We start from the raw sequence: 21,492 nt of genomic DNA, 5'->3' as shown, positions 1-21,492 counted from the left end.
AACACTGTGAGGAACCTTGGAGTCATTTTTGACCAGGATATGTCCTTCAACGCACATATTAAACAAATATGTAAGACTGCGTTCTTCCATTTGCGCAACATCTCTAAAATTAGAAATATCCTGTCTCAGAGTGATGCTGAAAAACTAGTTCATGCATTTATTACTTCCAGGCTGGACTACTGCAATTCATTATTATCAGGATGTCCAAAAAACTCACTGAAAAGCCTTCAGTTAATCCAAAATGCTGCAGCAAGAGTACTGACAGGGACTAGAAAGAGAGAGCATATTTCTCCTGTTTTGGCTTCCCTTCATTGGCTTCCTGTTAAATCCAGAATTGAATTCAAAATCCTGCTCCTCACATACAAGGTCTTAAATAATCAGGCCCCATCTTATCTTAATGACCTTGTAGTACCATATTACCCTATTAGAGCACTTCGCTCCCACTCTGCAGGCCTACTTGTTGTTCCTAGAGTATTTAAAAGTAGAATGGGAGGCAGAGCCTTCAGTTTTCAGTCCCCTCTTCTGTGGAACCAGCTTCCAGTTTGGATTCAGGAGACAGACACTATCTCTACTTTCAAGATTAGGCTTAAAACTTTCCTTTTTGCTAAAGCATATAGTTAGGGCTGGACCAGGTGACCCTGAATCCTCCCTTAGTTATGCTGCAATAGATGTAGGCTGCCGGGGGATTCCCATGATGCATTGAGTTTTTCCTTTCCAGTCACCTTTCTCACTCACTATGTATTAACAGACCTCTCTGTATTGAATCGTATCTGTTATTAATCTCTGTCTCTCTTCCACAGCATGTCTTTTATCCTGTCTTCTTTCTCTCACCCCAACCAATCACAGCAGATGGCCCCGCCCCTCCCTGAGCCTGGTTCTGCCGGAGGTTTCTTCCTGTTAAAAGGGAGTTTTTCCTTCCCACTGTCGCCAAAGTGCTTGCTCATAGGGGGTCATATGATTGTTGGGCTTTTCTCTGTATCTATGAAGCGCCTTGAGGCGACATTTGTTGTGATTTGGCGCTATATAAATAAAATTGAATTGAATTGAATTGAATTGAACTTTATGCATCAAGCAAAAAATTAAATTATCTGCAACATTCTCTGACTGGAAGAAATTAGTTTAACATTTAAACCTATTTTCTGCACATTCCAGCACATAAAATAAAATATTTTGTGTGTTTACACTCAGTCTTTCAAATAGATGCAAGTAAAACACAGCAGAAAATAAATAAAGTCAAAGACTAGCGGTCCTGTTGCTCTATTTTCACCTGTAAAGCAGGAGTGGGGTAGGCGGAGGGTTACCCTGGTGCAGGTGTGCAGCGGTCAGTGGAAGAATCCGCGAGTTTCTCTGTGAGTTTCCCATTACGTCGTAGCTACTCGGTGCTTGTTTGGAAGTTTAGGGGTTTTTTTCGCTGTAAAAATAAGTTTTCTTCCCACGCACAACGGACACTAATGTTTTTGTCACTTTTTATGGAATCAAACTCAAAGTAAGGTCAGTACTTCCACGCTTTAAACGCTGCACACTCATACTCTCTCTGCACTCGATATATGATCCATTGTTGATCTGCACACAGCTGTTGTCACGAACGTCGCACTCGCTTACGTCACTGTCATGAGACATTCTCGCAAAAAATCACGGTTTTAGTAACGCAGTAACGCAGCATTCCTACGGGAAAGTAACAGTAATCTAATTACCGTTTATGCAATAGTAATCCCTTACTTTACTCGTTACTTGAAAAAAGTAATCAGATTACAGTAACGCGTTACAAGAAACGCGTTACTGCCCATCTCTGGTTGCATATAATTAAATGTTTGCTTGATGCATAAAGTTAAAAGATTAAAACTAATAAAACAAGTTTTAAAAAGAGACTTTTCCATTTGATTACATTTTGTATGATGATTATGCAGAAAAAGTAGAATTGGGCTGAAAGATCTATCACTTTATCACCTATTCAGGTTGTAAATCGTGTTTTTAAAAAGTAACTAAGTAACTAAGTAATTAATTACTTTTGAAAATAAGTAATCAGTAAAGTAACGGGATTACTTTTTGGGGGAAGTAATCAGTAATTAGTTACTGATTACTTTTTTCAAGTAACTTGACCAACACTGGATACAAGTCAGAGAACGGTTGCAGTACAGAAAAACACTGAAATGTACACTACAATGGGAAAGTACAAGAGTAAAAAAAGAGACCTCTACTTATGCTGGGCTACAGGAGGACAGCATGAGAACAGGAAACAAAAAAACTCCTCTGCACAGAAAGCACATAAATGTCCACAGTACAACATTATGGAGCACGTGACCAGCAACAGGGTTGGGTGGTGAGTGAGGAGTAGCCCACTCACCACCCGACTCCCAGGCAACACAGCAGCCATCCTGCCACTGCGCCGTGTCTCCAGCGCGGGCTCAGACCCGCCTCGTGTTCCCAGGAGGCAACAATCATCGAAGGCATTGGAAGGGGAGGGAGGATGAGTGAGTGCTTATCAGTATATGTATGTGTGTGCGTGTCCATAGTTCAGCTGAGACAGTGTCCTTCACCCTGCCAGGCTAAGTAAACAGTCTTCCAGCCAACCCAGGTGGCCTTGCATGGAGTGGGAAGAACAGACTAAACACAGTCGTTATCAGGGTGTTGTTGTTCAGCTCCAGCCTTGAGCCCACAGCTGGCGCTGAAGGGATCGCCGTAATAAAATGGTGGTTTTTCTTTTGCAACAACTCATGAGAATTTCAAAGTTGCTCTTTAACACGTTGACACTCCAACACTGGTCTCTCCATCTCCCGTTGGAGCTTCTCCATGATGTTATCAGACTTGCGCTCCATGGTCTTGTCATTCTTGTGCTCAAAGAGCCGATTCTGAGAACTCACGACTGCAGTGAGCTGCTCCAAGATGTGATCCAACTTTTGCTCAGAGATGTTATTCTGAGTGAACTTCTCCCTGATGTAATCCAATGTACGCTCAGAGGTCTTATTCTGAGTATTCACGGCAGCCGTAAGCTTCTCCAAGCTCTTAACCATGCTGCACTCAGTGAGCCCGTTCTGAGAAGCCGCACCTCGTCCCATCGCTTCAATCCCAGCGGGCAGCCTTGTGGGGGTTTGAACAGCCGGTTCCGCTTTCTTAATTCTCCGATAAGCCAGTTCCAAGCCAGCTCCGATCAGCAAGAACCCTGTTATCATGGTTCCGAATAGGTAGATGTCTTCAGCGTCCTCGATCGACAGTCCTGCCAGGCACATGATCCTCCATTTCTGCCACCCGTCCATCGTGTATCCGGCAGGGAAAGTCCCTCCAGGGCACTCGGGCTCTCCCGAGCCCAGACTTCTCGTTGAGAAAAGGGTGTCAATAGCATTCAGAGACCAGTTGACCAAATCCATAATTGTCTTTAGGTTTTACAAACAGACTGTGAGAGACTGTTCCAGGGAAAGTAAAAACACGAGACAAGAGAAGGACACAAGAAGCTAAGCAGGGAAGATAAGGGGAAGGAGGAGAGGAGAAAAGTGCGACTGCCTTCGCCGAGAGCCAAACAAGTTTTTAATTTCCCAGATTCATATTTGTGTTGTTGTACTCTGCACTGTAAAATCTAATCTAACAGGACTGGAAAACACTATGCAAACTCGTTGCCTCCAAAAAATTGAGTAGAGTTTACTTAAGATGATTAAGTTAGGGCACCGTATTTATTTTGAGTAGATAAGCATTGTATGATTTTTATTCTGTGCTTTGGTGCCGCTTATTAGACCATCCACTGTATGAAACAAGCTGTTTTAGCCTCTTAAAGGAATAAGCAAGCACTTAAAGGAATAGAAGGAAGTGAATGGGTGAATGTGGCATGTTGTATAGAGTAGAAAGGCCCTATATAGGAATCAGACTATTTACCATTTATGAGCATCCACTATTAATGATTTCATCCTACTCTTCTCTTTCCAGGGGGATTATAAAAAACAATAACTGGGTGCACAAGCTTGAATTTATTTTGGGTTTTCTCTAATCTACATGGGATCAAATATATACTGGCTCAACTATATACCCTTCCCACATAATAAGTTTCCCATAGCAAGTAACACCTCAGCAAGATGCTTTTGGTATCTTCATGCTTCTTGCTCCTCGTGTTTCTTGTTTTTTTCTGCCTGAAGACCTGAGGTCAAATTGGGATATGCCCCCTAGGGTGGTTGATAACAACCAAGCTAAGATCCTGTCGTCTTCGAAGATCTCTGGCAAGAAGAGGAACTCCTCTGTTAGAGGACCCAAGCTTGAAGGATAAAGACAAGTTAAAGGATGGATAAAGAAAGTCAACTTTTTGGGATTTACTTACCTGGATGATTGAGCATGCATTATTATTTCTATACACTGTGTTTATCCATCCATTTTATTTTATTAATATAGCGCTTAATCACAACAACAGTTGCCTCTAGGCCAGGGGTCTCAAACTCCAGTCCTCGAGGGCCGCTGTCCTGAAACTTTTCCATATTTCCTTGCTGCAACAAACCTGAATACGATTTGTAGGTTATTAGCAAGACTATAGAATGTGACTGCATGCTGAGGTGGTGATTCAGCCATTTGATTCCTGCTATAGCAGCTCATGAGTGAATGAACATGGTCCAATAAAAGTACTTTTAGAAGTACATTTTTCCAAACACGTACATTTACTTAAATTTACTTGAGTAGGGTTAGGGGTTGCCACTTCAGCATGCAGTCAAGTTCTATAGACTCTTTCTAATGACCTTCTAATTTTATTCAGGTGTGTTGCAACCAGAGATGGGCGTAACGCGTTACTGTAATCTGATTACTTTTTTCAAGTAACGAGTAAAGTAAGGGATTACTATTGCAAAAACGGTAATTAGATTACCGTTACTTTCCCGTAGGAACGCTGCGTTACTGCGTTACTAAAACCGTGATTTTTTGCGAGAATGTCTCATGACAGTGACGTAAGCGAGTGCGACGTTCGTGACAACAGCTGTGTGCAGATCAACAATGGATCATATATCGAGTGCAGAGAGAGTATGAGCGTGCAGCGTTTAAAGCGTGGAAGTACTGACCTTACTTTGAGTTTGATTCCATAAAAAGTGACAAAAACATTAGTGTCCGTTGTGCGTGGGAAGAAAACTTCTTTTTACAGCCAAAAAAACCCCTAAACTTCCGAGCAAGCACCGAGTAGGGGTACGTAATGGGAAACTCACAGAGAAACTCGCGGATTCTTCCACTGACCGCTGCACACCTGCCGCAGGGTAAACCTCCGCCTACCCCACTCCTGCTTTACAGGTGAAAATAGAGCAACAGGACCGCTAGTCTTTGACTTTATTTATTTTCTGCTGTTTTACTTGCATCTATTTGAAAGACTGAGTGTAAACACACAAAATATTTTATTTTATGTGCTGGAATGTGCAGAAAATAGGTTTAAATATTAAACTAATTTCTTCCAGTCAGTGAATGTTGCATATAATTAAATTTTTGCTTGATGCATAAAGTTAAAAGATTAAAACGAATAAAACAAGTTTTAAAAAGAGACTTTTTCATTTGATTACATTTTGTATGATGGATTATGCAGAAAAAGTAGAATTGGGCTGAAAGATCTATCACTTTATCACCTATTCAGGTTGTAAATCGTGTTTTTAAAAAGTAACTAAGTAATTAATTACTCTTGAAAATAAGTACTCAATAAAGTAACGGGATTACTTTTTTGGGGAAGTAATCAGTAATTAGTTACTGATTACTTTTTTCAAGTAACTTGACCAACACTGGTTGCAACAAGGACACATGGAAAAGTTTCAGGACACCGGCCCTCGAGGACTGGAGATCGAGACCCTACATATATATATATATATATATATATATATATATATTTGTGCTCTAGGCACAAAACTCCAGCAGAGCCAGGCTCAGGGCGGCGTGGTCATCTGCCCCGACCAGCTGGGATGAGAGAAGGAAGACAAAGCCACGCTGTGGAACAGAGCCAGAGATTGATAATAACTAATGATAAAATGCAGAGAGGTGTATAAATACATAGTGACTGAAAAAGGTGACAGAAGAAGAAACACTCATTGCATCACTGGGATCCCCCAGCAGCCTATTAGAGTGTAACAACAATATCCATCCCTAACCATATGCTTTATCAAAAAAGGAACCAGAGTAAGCATCTGACAAGACTCTTAGGGCCAAGTGCAATAACCTCAGTTTTATCTGAATTTTGAAGCAGAAAATTGGAGATCATTCAAGTCAAGCCAAGACATCCAAGCTGTTTAACTAACCGCTGTGTGTTATCTGGCTTCATGCACAGAAAAAGTTGTGTGTCGTCTCCATAGCAGTAAAAATGTACGCTATGCCTTCTAATGATACTGCATGTATAATTCTGTATACATGTATAATGTAAACAGAATTGGTTCTAGCATCCTTATCTTCAACGCCATGCTGCTCTGCTGTATGTTAATTGCCCCTTGGAGATAAATAAAGTTTTCTGATTGAACCCTGTAGAACTCCATAATTAACCTTAGTGTGTGAAGAGGACTCTGTGTTTACAAAAACAAACTGAAGTCTGTTATAGATACGTTTGATTCAAACCACTGTAGTGAAGTACCTTGAACACCTACAGCGTGCTCTAATCGTTTCAATAAAATGTTACGGTCAACAGCATCACTGTCGGCCTCTCTCGGTTTTTATCACCGCTAATCATTTTAAAGCTCAATTTTTAAAACCTTACAATGTAACTACAGCCCATGCAGCAGTATATTAATGACTAACCTTATATCGCAGTTGTTCTCCTGACTGAAGTTTGGTCCATTTACAGCATCTTGCCATGCATCTTGTTCCTAACCATCGAGAACCCTGATTGAGTGGAAAAAGTTGGCGTTCATCCTCCAGCTTCACTGTGTTTATGTTATGCTAACATAGCTGTGTAGCTAACCACCACGTAGCACATCATTATATAGCAGCTAGCCCAACTTCAGTAACCCTACAAACGTCACTGCTGTTTAGTTTTCTGTCTTCATTTATGTTGGAAGTGACAGCAGAGCTGTATGTTTGAATTTGTGCTGTGGCAGTTAAGCTGCCGGATTTTTGGCTTCACGACCCTCCTTTGTGGTTTTTGCATGGTTTTGTGCTTGCCGTGAAGGATTACCGCTCACTCGCAGAAGAAGCGGATTGCATTCTCCTGGATACTAGGAGCTTCGGCATCCAGGCAACAGTTCCCGGCTCACTGACGGCATCTCCCGCGGCCCCACGATTCTCCTGGGGGCCTCCGACTCATCGATGGTGGCTGGGATCGCAGCACGACGGCACAGTGGAAAAGGGTTGTGTTTTTACCATCAGCGTGACAGTGCCGCCTTTGCAGTTTTAAGGCCCAGGGAAATGAGCCTGCCAGCGCTCGGTAGCGGTCGCGACCGCTGGCAATAAGGAAAGGCTGCTCTTCACAGAGGTGTCATGCTCAGGGAGACGTTTTCTGGTTGACTCCGGCTCCCAGAAGAGTCTTGGGAACTCTTGTATCGTCCTTGCATACCTCCACAATGCTATATTATTGAATCTTTAAAAAAATGGAGATTTCCCACGTACCACTAGTGTTACGTGTACCACTAGTGTTACGTGTACCACAGTTTGAAAAGACTGCTATAGAGGACAAGGAAGAGGCAAGCTGAACACTGCTGTTTGAGCCCCCTCAGACTTTAAGGGAAGTGGGTGAAAAGGTGCAATTTACAATTACTTTGATACAACAAATGTATAAAATTAGTTACCATGGTGCTCTGCTGGTTGCAGCAGCTCATGTGTTTTTAGCTGTTTCCGTAATGAATGACTTAATTATTCTGAATTATGAATAAGGTGCTCCACCTGGGGACTCTCTTGTCCTACTGGGAGACTTCAATGCTCACGTGGGCAATGACCGCGAGACCTGGAGGGGCGTGATTGGGAGGAACGGCCTCCCGGATCTGAACCCAAGTGATGTTTTGTTATTGGACTTCTGTGCAAACCACAGTTTGGCCATAACGAACACCATGTTTGAACATAAGAGTGTCCATAAGTGCACGTGGCACCAGGACACTCGATTTTATAATCGTATCATCAGACCTAAGGCCATATGTTTTGGACACTTGGGTAACGAGAGGGGCCGAGCTATCAACTGATCACCACCTGGTGGAGAGTTGGATCAGGTGGGAGGGGGAGGACGCTGGACAGACCTGGCGTGCCTAAACGTACAGTGAGGGTGTGCTGGGAACGCCTAGCAGAGGCCCTGGTCCACGAGATCTTCAACTCACACCTCCGGCAGAGCTTCAACAGAACTACCAGGGAGACTGGGGACAATGAGTCCGAATAGACCATGTTCAGCATCTCCATTGCTGAAGCCGCTGCATTGAGCTGCTATAAAAGGAAGGGCTATAAAAAGAAAGCTGACACTTGCAAGACTTTATCAAAAGTGTAAACATCACAGCAGATGCCTTTGTGTCAAAGTGACTCTGGATAAAACACAGAAAAACATGAAGGCGACGTTCCTTGCCCGGGATTTTATAGCAGATGACCTTAAAAATATTCTGCAGTAGATCAAAAATGAAAGAAAGTCATTAATCAACATATGAACATGACCTGATGCAGCTGAAGTGAAGCAGAGCAAAGTTACAGAGGTTTGATTAGAGACACAGCTGAGCGTTTTGCAATTTTGCATCATTTTAAAAAGTTTAAGTTTGTTTAGTAGCGTATTGAACAGCAGAAATTAGGTTTTCTTTTCAGAATTAAGTTAAAGGAAAAAACAACCGCGGCCGACAGCGCTGTAAATAACAGTAGACTGGTGCGTAATAAGCAAGAGAATAATGCAGAAAACAGATTTTTAGATGGAAAACTGTTCTTGAAGTACAGAGAGAGAGAGCTGTGCATGAAGTGTGATTTTATCCTGGTGGAAGCAAAACAGCAAAACTTAGAGTGAATTCATGACGATGTTTATGTGAAGCGAAATGTGAAGCGTAGTTTGGATCGTGGTTCATTCATTATTGTTTGGAGAGAGATAAAAACCTGCAGCTTCTGAATCTATTGCAAAAAGGGAGTAAACACAAAGTGCGGACCTGCTGACGGATCAGAATCAGCGAGCTGTCGGCTTTCAGCCTCAACTGTGTCTGTGCCGTCGGGTGAGAAAGTCACATCTCACTGATTCTGATCCGTTGGCGGGTCCACGCTTTGTGTTTACGTCTTTGTGCAGAATCCGTGTTCCTGCTCTCATTTACTGTTTTAGCTGTTTGGTGGTTGTTGAAATTTTGTGAGGTTTAACCTGCGATTCTGGCGTTTCAGGCAAAATAAATTTATATTTAAAAATCAGTAATTTGTGTGACTGCTTATTTGACGCAGAACACCTGATTGTTCTGTAAATAGTTTTAAATGGTTATTCAAAAAGATATGAAAGCTGAGTCGCATCACTAGTGATGATTAAGGGCAACGATGTCCTTTTGGGGGCCGGGTACACACACAAGTGTGTGTGTTTGTGTGTGTGTGTGTCTTGTGACTGATGGTGTAAGAGCATGGCAAAAAAAGGAACAAAAGAGAAAAAGAAATCACCTTTTCTGTATCCAAAATGCCAAAGACAGAGATAATCAGTGATGAAGATAAATTGTCCTGCACAGCAGCAAAGTCTGCACAGAAGACGTTGGTGGGGGTCATGCAACCATGTTATATATCATTCTGTTGCACAAAATTCCCATTCCTCCTAATGGGATTCAAAAAAGTTTGACTTTTGTCTTTTCGGTCTGTATAATATTGTCCAAGTCTTGGAACTCATCAAGCTGTGTTGCCAACTTAGCAACTTTGTCACTATCTTTAGCGAGTTTTCAGACACCCTTAGCAATTTTCTTTCTAAAAAGCAACTAGCGACAAATCTGGCGACTTTTACTGGTGTTATTGGAGACTTATGACGACTTTCTGGTGTGAAAGCAGGTTTGCTCTTACTCTCAACAAGCAGCAGGTGCTGCTGTGGGCACCTCCCGCTATATATATGTATATAGAGCATCTTTGCTAATTTCAGCTCCCGATATCTGCAACCTCTTTCTAATATTTATGTGATTGTTGAGATTCCTCCTTTTTATTATTGTACGGCCTACCTTACAATATAAAGCGCCTCGAAGTGACTGTTGTTGGGATTTGGTGCTGTATAAATCAAACTGAACTGAATTATACTTATCTAATTAACTTACTCTGACTCGGTGTTGACGTTGTTTGATATAATTCGGCTTGTGGACTCTCTGGAGTCTGCTCATTGTGAGAATTAGAGGAAGTGTCCCAGAGTGTTTCTAGGTGCTATCTTTCATACTCATCTGCCCAATTTCCTCCCCTCCCTCTTCTCCCCTCTGGACATCCAATCACAGTTGTCGACATATAATCTTCCAATGTCCAGCAACACTACATAATCCTCTCCTTATATGACTTTTTATATACATAATTTAAAACACAGTTTAAACTTTGAAACTTCATTACATTTTCTTCTATTTTGTGTTATACTTATTATAATTTGTCAATACTACATATTAATACTTCATGTTTCATTCAGCAATTTATCTTCAGTTCATTTTCACATGAACATCCATTTCTGCTCTTTTTGATCCAGGAATACTTTCTTTAACTTTTTCTCTTCAAAAATCTGTGTTTGATGATCACGATATGCTCGATACAATTTATTTTATTAAATCATACATTTAAATTGAGACATTTATCTAAGATTAACCATACTTTCTTTTTCCTTATAGTGATTAAACTTATATGTGATTATATTTGGTTCAGTATTAAGCAATTAACCACAATTAACTATCGCAAAAATCAATTATAAATGACGGTTCTGTGATCAACCACTACTGCAGGTTAATACCGTTTCTCCTATTCAGAATCGGTGACACCTTTCTTATCTTTTGCATTTTTGCAGCCACACACAGACACTGATATGCAGAGGTTGAAATTGTGTTTCATTATGTCTTTGATAATGAATAAAGATGGTAACTCTTACCAAAAAGCACATTGATAAAATCTGTTATTGCACTCTGTATCATTTTAAACATAAAAAGCTCGATGTTAAGACTAGAGATGGCACGATACCACTTTTTTATGTCCAATACCGATACCGATATCATAAATTTGGATATCTGCCGATACCGATATGAATCCGATACAGTGTGTTTTTTAATCAATAAAACGTTTTTTTTTTAAAATATCTTGCTGCATTTTGTATAAGTTCATACTCAAGTTTAAATAAATAACAACACTAAAGCTATTCTGTTATACCTGTATGTAAAAAATACACTGCACCCAAAATATTTCATAGTTCAGCAAAACTGATCAATCTAATAAACTTAAACCTGCTCCATCCTCCCTATTCTGGTATTTTAAAGAGTACTTAGCAGAAATATTAAGCAACCTAACTAATAGGGTTGCAAACTCCCAGCAAAAAATAAATAAATAGGGAACCACCCCCCACCTCATGATGCTTAATCAACGTAATCAACTTTTATTTGATGCAGGGGGAAAATGCACAGAAATAAATTATTTTTTAAGAATAATTAAATAGATTCAACATCTTTCTTCAACAGAACTGCAGACTGTCACAGCTCTGTGTTCTCTTCTTTGTCCTGATGCTGCTATTTGATGGGATTGCCAAAGCTGTCACAGCTGTAGTCTTCTGCTCCTTGTCAACCTTGCCTGTGTCTGTTTGGTTGGACAGTAGCTTCATGTCTGTCTGGTACCTGAAGTCACACAGGACTGTTGTTCTAAACCACCTTTGGTGGTGTCACCCATCAGGACTTTGGGACTTGTGGTCAATTTGGGGCATAGATGTTCCTGTACACCACATGTGTCGAACTCCAGGCCTCGAGGGCCGGTGTCCTGCAGGTTTTAGATGTGTCCTTGATCCAACACAGCTGATTTAAATGGCTAAATGACCTCCCCAACATGTCATGAAGTTCTCCAGAGGCCTGGTAATGAGCTAATCATTTTATTCAGGTGTGTTGACCTAAGGTGAGATCTAAAACCTGCAGGACACCGGCCCTCGAGGCCTGGAGTCCGACACCCCTGTGTACACTATCCTAGGCTTGTGTCTCCCAGTATACACAGTCACATGGTTACTTGGATTATACATCCTTCAAATCCTGAAAGTATGCCTTCATGCACTGTGAGGAATTTTTATGTCTTGATATCAGTGGGATCTATCTATTCTTTCACCTGAATTACCTCTGAAGGTATGTGGTTGTGACTGACCTTTGTAGCTGGCCTGTGGGATACAGATACTTCTTTTATTTAATGAAGCTTGTCTCATATCTCACTAAGGTTTATCACTCCCACTTTCCCATGCTGTCAAGCTTTGTGTGTCATCACTGGTCTAGTCCAATCACCTCTTCCAGGCCAGTCAACACAGCCTCAGCACACATTCATATAATCGTTTAATCAGGAACAGCCTGCATCTGTGTTCCTCACAGAGTGTAGGGTGATATGTTTAGCTTCGAGCAGTTCATGTGGAAGTTCATTCAGTCCAGTATCAGGAGCCTCATATTTAAAAGAACCCCGCAAAACCTCAACCTTTTCTATTAGTATCACAAGCCTCCATGACTGGCAAGTATTGGCTTACTGATTGTTCGCTAGCCAATTCAGGCGTTTCTCTCATCTTAACGCGTTTCATAAATTTTCTCCTCTCAGATGAGAAATCTATTTGTGCACCAGGTGTGGAGTTTCTGGGCACTTTCGGCATCCTAAATAATCAAATGCTGCTCAAATTTCTGAGCTCCTCATCCATTAAACATGCCTGCCTTCTCTGCTTGGTGATCTAAATCTCTTTCGTCAATTTATTTCGCCTTCTTCAGTCATGCACATTACTTTAGATTGTTCATCCTGGCGCTCAGTGCAACTTCTGCTACTTTCTATCATTTAGGCTTCTGCCTCAGAAGGTTTGTCATACCTGTTAAATATTTTCAATGGTATGTCCTTTGTTTTCATTATTCTTCTATTTTCATTGCGCTAAACATTTAGCACCATCCTATGGGCGTACTAGCATTGGCAATAGTTACCAGGAGTAGTCCTCCTGAGTTTCTATCATTTCCTGTCCTCCATAGGAATAATTCAAGTATATAAGGTCAAATTGGTAATACATGCACCATACCCTATATCTCATGCCATTGAGCAGCATCTTCCTGGACTCTATGCAGTAACTGTTTCCATTTTCTGTTCCAAACTAAAGGTACATCTTCAAGAAGGCCTGCATTTAGAATTGGTAAAAGGCCTATCTACTGTTTCATTTTCAAAGATTGTCTATAAATAGGTAGTTGGGTGCTGCCTCAACAGCTTTACAAGCCTATCGTTCAAACCTAAGTCTGATAGTGCCAATCAAATCAAATCAATTCAATTCAATTCAATTTTATTTATATAGCGCCAAATCACAACAAAAGTCTTCATAGATACAGAGAAAAACCCAACAATCATATGACCCCCTATGAGCAGCACTTTGGCGACAGTGGGAAGGAAAAACTCCCTTTTAACAGGAAGAAACCTCCAGCAGAACCAGGCTCAGGGAGGGGCGGGGCCATCTGCTGCGACCGGTTGGGGTGAGAGAAGGAAGACAGGATAAAGACATGCTGTGGAAGAGAGACAGAGATTAATAACAGATATGATTCAATGCAGAGAGGTCTATTAACACATAGTGAGTGAGAAAGGTGACTGGAAAGGAAAAACTCAATGCAATCAAAGTGTAGGCGTAGGGTAACTCCTTACAATTATAAACAGCTTTCCTCTTACTCGTCTCCAAATCTACTGCAGGTTATCAGCGACCTTTTCTTCTTGCATCCATTTCAATTCAACACCATCCCATGTGGTTGCTCAAATCATGTTTTCTTAACCTGTGGTTCTGCCTACTCTTTCTAAGACACTCAAGTCTAAACTCCTGACAAGTCGGCATATAGCTAGTGGTGGTATCCAAGTCTGTCTTCATTGTGCTGTTGCCAACTCTTAGCCTCATTAGGGTCTCTGTGCTCTCTTCCAGCCTACAGCAGCCGGAGCCTTAATGCAGGGTCTTCTCCCCCGTCTCTTGCAACTTAGCTTTTCGCAGCCTCTCTGCTCTCTGTCGGCCATCAGCTGCCCCGAGCCTTAACCCAGCTCTACCGCTCTCCTGGCCTTTGTCATCCCTCAGCTCTTTCTCTGTCTCTGTTCTTCTTTCTGATCGAATGGAAAATGTGGCCTGCTATTGGAGGGCCCAGCACTCAAGCTGATGCTTTGGGTGGAGTGTTCCTCCAGCCAACAGGCTAGCCTCTAGCCATGGTCGGGATCTCTCGGCCATTAGTGACCCCTCACCATTGTGGCTCTTATATCCTTGCTGTTTCTGTTTTCCCTTCTGAACTCTGGCCCCAGCACTCATGCTGATGCTTTGGGCAGTCTGTTCCTACTCCCAGCAGGCTGGCCTCTAGCCGTGGTCGGGATCCTTCCAGACCTGTCCCCATTTCTCACACTTCTCGGTGCTTATGCACATTAGGAGTAATGCATGGCACAGGCTCAAGCTGTTTTTCTGATAAATATAGTATGACAGGAATGCAACATAAGAAGACCCTGCAGCTTTTTATAGGTTTGCATTAGGATGCCACCTTTTATTTCAGGGCTGCATCGACTACCAAAAATCAAAGGCGGTATTCAAAAACTCAGTCAAAAAGCCATGTGACACTACCTGCCCAGACTCAATGCAAAACGGAGAGCAGGCAGTAAAACACTCATCAAAAAACAGGGAAGCTTTCAGGCATCATTAGTCTTGAGTGTGCTGCACTGTGTGGACGTGTCAAAGACACAGCTGCTTCGTGAACTAGTAGAGCCACTTCCACTAATGACTTTTTGTGAGTGAGTTTGTGCTTTCACTTTGTGAGTCAAAATGTGTGTGTGAGTGTACAGAAGTCTCTGTTAAGCATGTGTTTTAGTTGTGCTCAGTATGCATGTGTGAGTGTGTTTTTTCTTCTCTGTCCTGTAATATTGTGAGGTGAAGGTGAGTAAATATATTGAGCTGAATAAATGTAATGGTCTAATTAGAGAAGAGCAATATAAATACAATAATGAAGTTTAGTCTGTGATAGACAGAAGTACAGGAGCAAAATAGAGACACTGGTTTATTTATTTATTATTATTTTGTGAGCATCTCATCTGGGTGATTTCCACTGGAATACATAAAACATGTGTGATGAAATTTTCCTCTTGGACCATATTTCATTCTAGTCCACATTTTACCCTTCCTGTTAAAAGACCATTACCAAATTAGTAATGGTTCCTTCACACCATTACCAAAAGAATCTTAGGGGATTGATTGATTGGTAAAATTTTCTCTGATTCTATAAGGTAAAGACATATCAGAGAAAAGTGCCTTGAGGTGACCAATGTTTTGAATTTTGCTGTCAAAAACAAATAAAATCTTCAGAGCAGTACTACAACAGACCATTTTCATCCGAAAGTGGACTTTAGGTTTAAAAAGTGACTCTATAAAGTTTTTACAACAATGAGCTGATCAGAGAACATCGAGAAAGTAGACAGACATGAGACCAAAGAGGCCAAGGTTTTCTGGTTCGCAGTGACTAAGCTGCAAACTCACAAGAGGACTGTTAATCAGTAAATTGATTGCACAGTTTCTCAGATGGATGAACAAAATCTTCTTGGACATCATACCTCAGTAAAGTCCATGATGATAAACAGAAAAGTTTTCTGAACCATGCACCCCAGTCATTGCAAAGCTTTCCCCCACGCAGAGGGGTAATTACAGAATCATTAAATGGCTAGAGCTGAGCCTAACCAAGTATATTTGACTTCCAAGAGGCCTGGCTCTGAGAAGAAAAAATCCAATGAACTATTGAGCTTCACGTCTGCGGCGTGAGTTATAACTATATCTTCACAAAAGAACAAAAAGAACTGTGCGTGGGAGCTGAGAGGATACTTCCTTGTCAACAACCAGTTTCCCAAGGAGATCCTGGAAATATCCTGTTTCTGTTCCTCAATTGCTCAGAAGGCTCCTTATATGAACTTTTTAAGCTGTGCGTCATTGGGCACCTCTATCATGAACAGAACAACACTCCAAGGCTGAACTGATCGTAAGTAAGGTGATCTATAAAAAAGGCTGTTTATAGAACTTTGAACATGGCTGAAGAACAAGCTAATCAAAAACAACAACAACTATATATTAACTGTTATAGAGTAACTGGGAACATTATTGATGATCAACACCAAATACGACATGCATACACAACACAGCACTTTTATTTAATCACACTGGGGACTCAGACACTCCCGCTCCGCTGTCACGTCCGCTCCTCTCGCCCATCACTGTGAACGTGACCATCAATCACTTGTTCCCAGCACACCTATTCACACTGCCTCTGTGCTGCCCCGGGAAGTCGCTGCGCCACCCCTCCTCTGCAGCTGGCCAGAGGTCACACCCACGCCACACATCCTCACCGCCCGACTGAGGCGGGGCGCAGGCAGGATGCAATCGACACTTGAGGACGCCTGCACGCTCCCCAAGTGGTACCCCAAATACTGTACCTCCCTCCGTCCAACCGCACAATTTTTCGGGTTGGCCGTGCCTCAGAGACTCCAGGACCGCAGCCACGCGCCACACATGCTCCACCCTCGTCTCACTATATATGAGTACGTCATTCACATACCCGGCAGCATATGCAGCGTGCGACCGTGGTGCCCGGTCCATGAGACACTGAAAGGTGGCTGAGGCTCCGAACAAGCCGAATAGAGGTTCGTTGCTTCGTATTAATTTTATTGAGCCACTAGAAGCAACAATCTCACAAAATGTAGGAATCATCTGCTGCGACCGGTTGGGGTGAGAGAAGGAAGACAGGATAAAGACATGCTGTGGAAGAGAGACAGAGGTTAATAACAGATATGATTCAATACAGAGAGGTCTGTTAACACATAGTGAGTGAGAAAGGTGACTGGAAAGGAAAAACTCAATGCATCATGGGAATCCCCGGCAGCCTACGTCTATTGCAGCATAACTAAGGGAGGATTCAGGGTCACCTGGTCCAGCGCTAACTATATGCTTTAGCAAAAAGGAAAGTTTGAAGCCTAATCTTGAAAGCAGAGATAGTGTCTGTCTCCTGAATCCAAACTGGAAGCTGGTTCCACAGAAGAGGGGCCTGAAAACTGAAGGCTCTGCCTCCCATTCTACTTTTAAATACTCTAGGAACAACAAGTAGGCCTGCAGAGCGAGAGCGAAGTGCTCTAATAGGGTGATATGGTACTACAAGGTCATTAAGATAAGATGGGGCCTGATTATTTAAGACCTTGTATGTGAGGAGCAGGATTTTGAATTCAATTCTGGATTTAACAGGAAGCCAAAACAGGAGAAATCTGCTCTCTCTTTCTAGTCCCTGTCAGTACTCTTGCTGTAGCATTTTGGATTAGCTGAAGGCTTTTCAGGGAGTTTTCAGGACTTCCTGATAAAATAAAAAGACATGTCGATCACACCAATCATGTTTTCCGTATTATTGTGGAGTCCGTACCCTACAATACCAACCTTTTTTGCACCACAAACCGGTTTTAATGTCAGACAATATTTTCACGGGCGGTCTCTAAGGTGTCGCGGATAAATACAACAAAATAAAACGATACGCCCAAGACAAAAACTGTGGTATTTTGTAATTATAATAATAAAAGTTAATTCACTGTGTAATTGTGTAACTTTATTAGCAGCGGCCTCCTGAAATGCGCCAACAATAACATCGTCCTCTCTGCCCCTTAATGCCCTCTGGTCGCTATGGTAACGTGTAAACATTTCTTTCAAAATAAGACACAGAACTACAACACGGGAAAAGACCCAGGGAAACCGAGTTCACGATAAAAACCCTGAAAACCATAAATGTCAGACCTGAGCCTGTAGTTCTCGTGGTAGCAAACGATCCACGGACCGGTCCGGGGCCCGGCGGTTGGGGACCGCTGCGTTACAATATAAAGCACCTCCAGTCAGCTGTCGAGATTTGGCACTTTACAAGTAAAACTGAATTAAATTGAACTTATTTAGGAAAATTTGGCTTTATCCTTAAATCCGAAAGATTAATCTTGTTAACTCTGACATTATTAATCTAAACCACAATCGTTCCCATAGCAAGTGTCGGTGGCTGAACTGAACTAAATATTTTAGGTACTTAGACACCACCAAAAGGTGAACGACACCAAAGGTTGACAGCAAGTGAAACAAGAAACAAATGAAATTGTAACAACAAAAGTTCCAAAATCTGAGCTGAATCACGGCCTCATTGTTGACAAACCTGTGCCTCACTTCCTGCTCCCTTAAATACACTTACAGTTACTTTTGTCAGACCAAACCGCTGCGTCCTATACCCCAGGTCAGATTGAGAAGGTCAGGAAGGTCCTTTGGGCATGCTTAGAATTCCCTTTTCTATGTTTGTGATCTTGAACGATGATCTAGCTGGAAATAAATCAATTTTGAGTGATTGTGCATGATATTAAGAGGGACAATTTTCAGCAATATAATTCTTCAATTAATTAAAATCTGTTGCATTTCTTACAGACAATTGTTTCACATTATGACGACTGATCATAAGAAATGTCTGTACTCACTGTAAAATAGGCAGAAAAGGAAGAGAGCTAAGAATTTGCAGGGGCAATGAAAGCAATTCAGAAACAAGTGATAACTTAAATCAGGTGGAACGTTGGTTCTTCAGGGCGACATTGCTTTTAGAGCAGGTCTCATATTGCATACAGTGACATAAGTACACAGCTATGGAAATGTGTCATAGGTTTGATCACATAATGTGAGAATGTCTGTCTAACGTCAATGAACATTTCAAATGTGCAACAATGGCATGTTGACCATTCTGAAATTCTGATTTAAGGTCTGGTCTGTATTGAACTGAACTGAAAATGCATTTGGCCCACTTCCTGATACTGACCACGGTTGGCCTAGGCACACAGGAAATAAAGTGGGGTCTGGTGTATGGAATGCTAAAGGGCTAAAAAGCGTAGCTGTATGAAAATAGAGGGAGATTTATCATTTTGCTCTGACGATTCCTGGGTTCCACTTCACTGTCCTCTATGAGCTCAGTGGGCAATGGAGCATCTAGTGATCCACGGGACAGAGTGTGGGCCGTGGAGATCAGCTAGCCTCAGCCCACTTAAATCACTTCCAAAGATCACTTCCCTCTGCCAATCAGCATATAAATTGCCCTGATAACAATAGCCAAACCTAATAACTTGAATTGGAATCACGAAATGAAACATTCCAGTAAAGATGGGAGTTTAATCAGATGCTGCTATGGAACTCTTTCCACCTGGACAAAACTGAAATGTGAATATTTGCTATCGGTCCTAAAATTAGATATTAGTGAATGCTAATTAATTTCTTTCTTCTTCATGGTGCATGCACACGGCTAGCTGTCAGTGTAATTACTGACTGTGTACTCAGTGGAGTGTAAGAAAAGCCCAGAACATTTATACGTCCTTTTTTCCAGCCACTTATTTATTCACAATAACTGTAGTTCGATGCATCATTTGTGGAATAATCGACAACAAATGAGATCAGCTGCATTAAACAGTTATTTTGCCAGTATGGAGTGTGAATTCTGTTACATTGTTGCTGCATGTTTACTGAGTGGGGGCTGTTGATTTGAATATCTGAAGATGTTTTTATTGAACATCCAAAGATGCATGAAGTTTCACAAACGCACAACATTCAACCAAAAACTGAAAATACTGCAAACATATATATTGCTGAGAAAGTAAAGGGAACTGTTACGGCCCTAGCAGGGCCTCCTCCTGAAGGTGCCTGTGTGGGCGCACCACCACCTCTTCTGCCTGAGGTGCCACCTTTCCCTTTTACACAGCTGACTCACATCAGTATTGTTTGAAAGCATAGAAGAAGACGTGTGGGGGGTGATGTTGCTGTGTAAATTCACGGGTAAGGCTCAGGAAGCTTGTTCTGGTCTGTCTAGGCAGGACGGCCTAGTTTATGAAAAGATTAAAAGCGCCGTCCTCCAAGCCTATGAACTTGTACCTGAGGCCTACAGGCAGCATTTTCGAGGTTTGGAGTTGGCACAGGGTCAGTCCTACCTTGACTTTGCCAGGGAGAAGGCAAAGCTTTTTGATAGGTGGTGTTCTGCAAGCCAGGTTAACCAGTTCGGGTCGTTACGTGAGCTTGTGTTGGTGGAGGATTTCAAGAACGCGGTGCCTGAGTGTATTGCTCTTTATTTAAGCGAACAAAGGGCTATCACTTTACAGCAGGCTGCCACACTGGCAGATGAGTTTACCCTAACTCATAAAACAAACGCTGCAGAATGTGACATCCTTTCTCACCATAATACATCTTGGAGAGGTACGAGTGAGCCAGCTAGAAAGGCTGTAGAAGTGGTGGTTTCAAGTTCCAGAGCAAAACGGTGTTTCTTCTGCCACAAGCCATGTGGTTGCTGATTGTGTGAAACTGGCACTTAAGCGGAAAGTATCGAACATCAGATGTTGATGAATGAAGTATTTACACTGAAAATCTTACTGACATACACTGTGTAATTTGTTGAGAACAAAATGACATAAAGACCATCAGAAACCTAAATTATCAACACAGGGGCTCAATCAGAACCAAGCCAAAAGTTTAAATCTTAGATTTTTAAATTGTTCACTTAATGTTTAGAGCAGTATAAATCATATTATACTGTACAAATAAGTGGCTGCAGTGCAGTCTAGTTGTTAATTATTCCTTTCATACTGATTCAACATTTTGACAGCATGAAAAACATAATAGTTTGTTTTTCACATCTAAATATGAATTCAGAAGAGCGAAAGGTTGGATAACAGGATACCGTTTATATACAAGACTGCAAAAATACTGACACCATGCAAGTTTTAACATGTAAAATGAGAAAGTCACAGCTTGAGTTTACTTCAAAACATTAGTGTGACTGCTACATACATACTGGAAGTGATTTAGAGTAACATGACACCCATAGGAAGTGACTTCAAGTGACTACACGTGAAATTACCACCTGTGACAGGAAGTGTGGGACCTGAGATAAACCTTTCTCAGCTTCCAGGTGAATGAAGTGGCTACCAATTACAGTGAAGAATACTGTGGAGTGACTAAATAAATTAGAGTTGCTCAGGCAGCTGGAGCTGGGATGCCAACTTGCCACGACAATGACAATTTCTTTGAAACTGCATTTCTGGTGATCTGAGAGAGTGCAGCCACGTTTGAGGTTGTGTGGATGAGCGCTTCACACATTTTGGCTAAATGTTGTTCTCTGTTCTACTCTGTGGCTCAGGCAGCAGAGACTTGTGTCTGTTTTATAAATATTAGTCATACCATTTTCCCAGAAAGGATGATTATCTGTGGTATGTTTATTTGGTAATAAGTCATTTGGTCTTCCTTGGTCTCTTGTCCTCTGAGGACTTCTGGATGTCTGGAGCCTGGATCTCCTCCATACCTGCTTCATGCTTTATCACCGTTCCTCTTCTCCGCTGTTTTTCTTTCACTCTTTCTTTCCCCCAGTCAAGTCTGTCCCGTGTGTAGCAAGTGAAAATAAA

At 41.7% G+C, this 21,492-nt stretch overlaps 1 protein-coding gene across 1 annotated transcript; it reads right to left on the bottom strand.

The window, feature by feature from the left end:
* Positions 1-2,723: 2,723 nt before the first annotated feature.
* Positions 2,724-3,386, bottom strand: LOC148101096 (uncharacterized). The gene has a single exon (XM_087845728.1). It carries the CDS (start codon positions 3,363-3,365, stop codon positions 2,724-2,726), a length of 642 nt encoding a protein of 213 aa, XP_087701854.1. The 5' UTR covers positions 3,366-3,386.
* Between the last annotated feature and the right edge of the window lie 18,106 nt (positions 3,387-21,492).

The sequence above is a fragment of the Neolamprologus brichardi genome, chromosome 9, assembly GCF_056152115.1.
Source record: "Neolamprologus brichardi isolate AB-2024 chromosome 9, ASM5615211v1, whole genome shotgun sequence".
In the NCBI taxonomy this organism is placed as follows: Eukaryota; Metazoa; Chordata; class Actinopteri; order Cichliformes; family Cichlidae; genus Neolamprologus; species Neolamprologus brichardi.
This window is presented reverse-complemented; position numbering and strand designations above follow the sequence as displayed.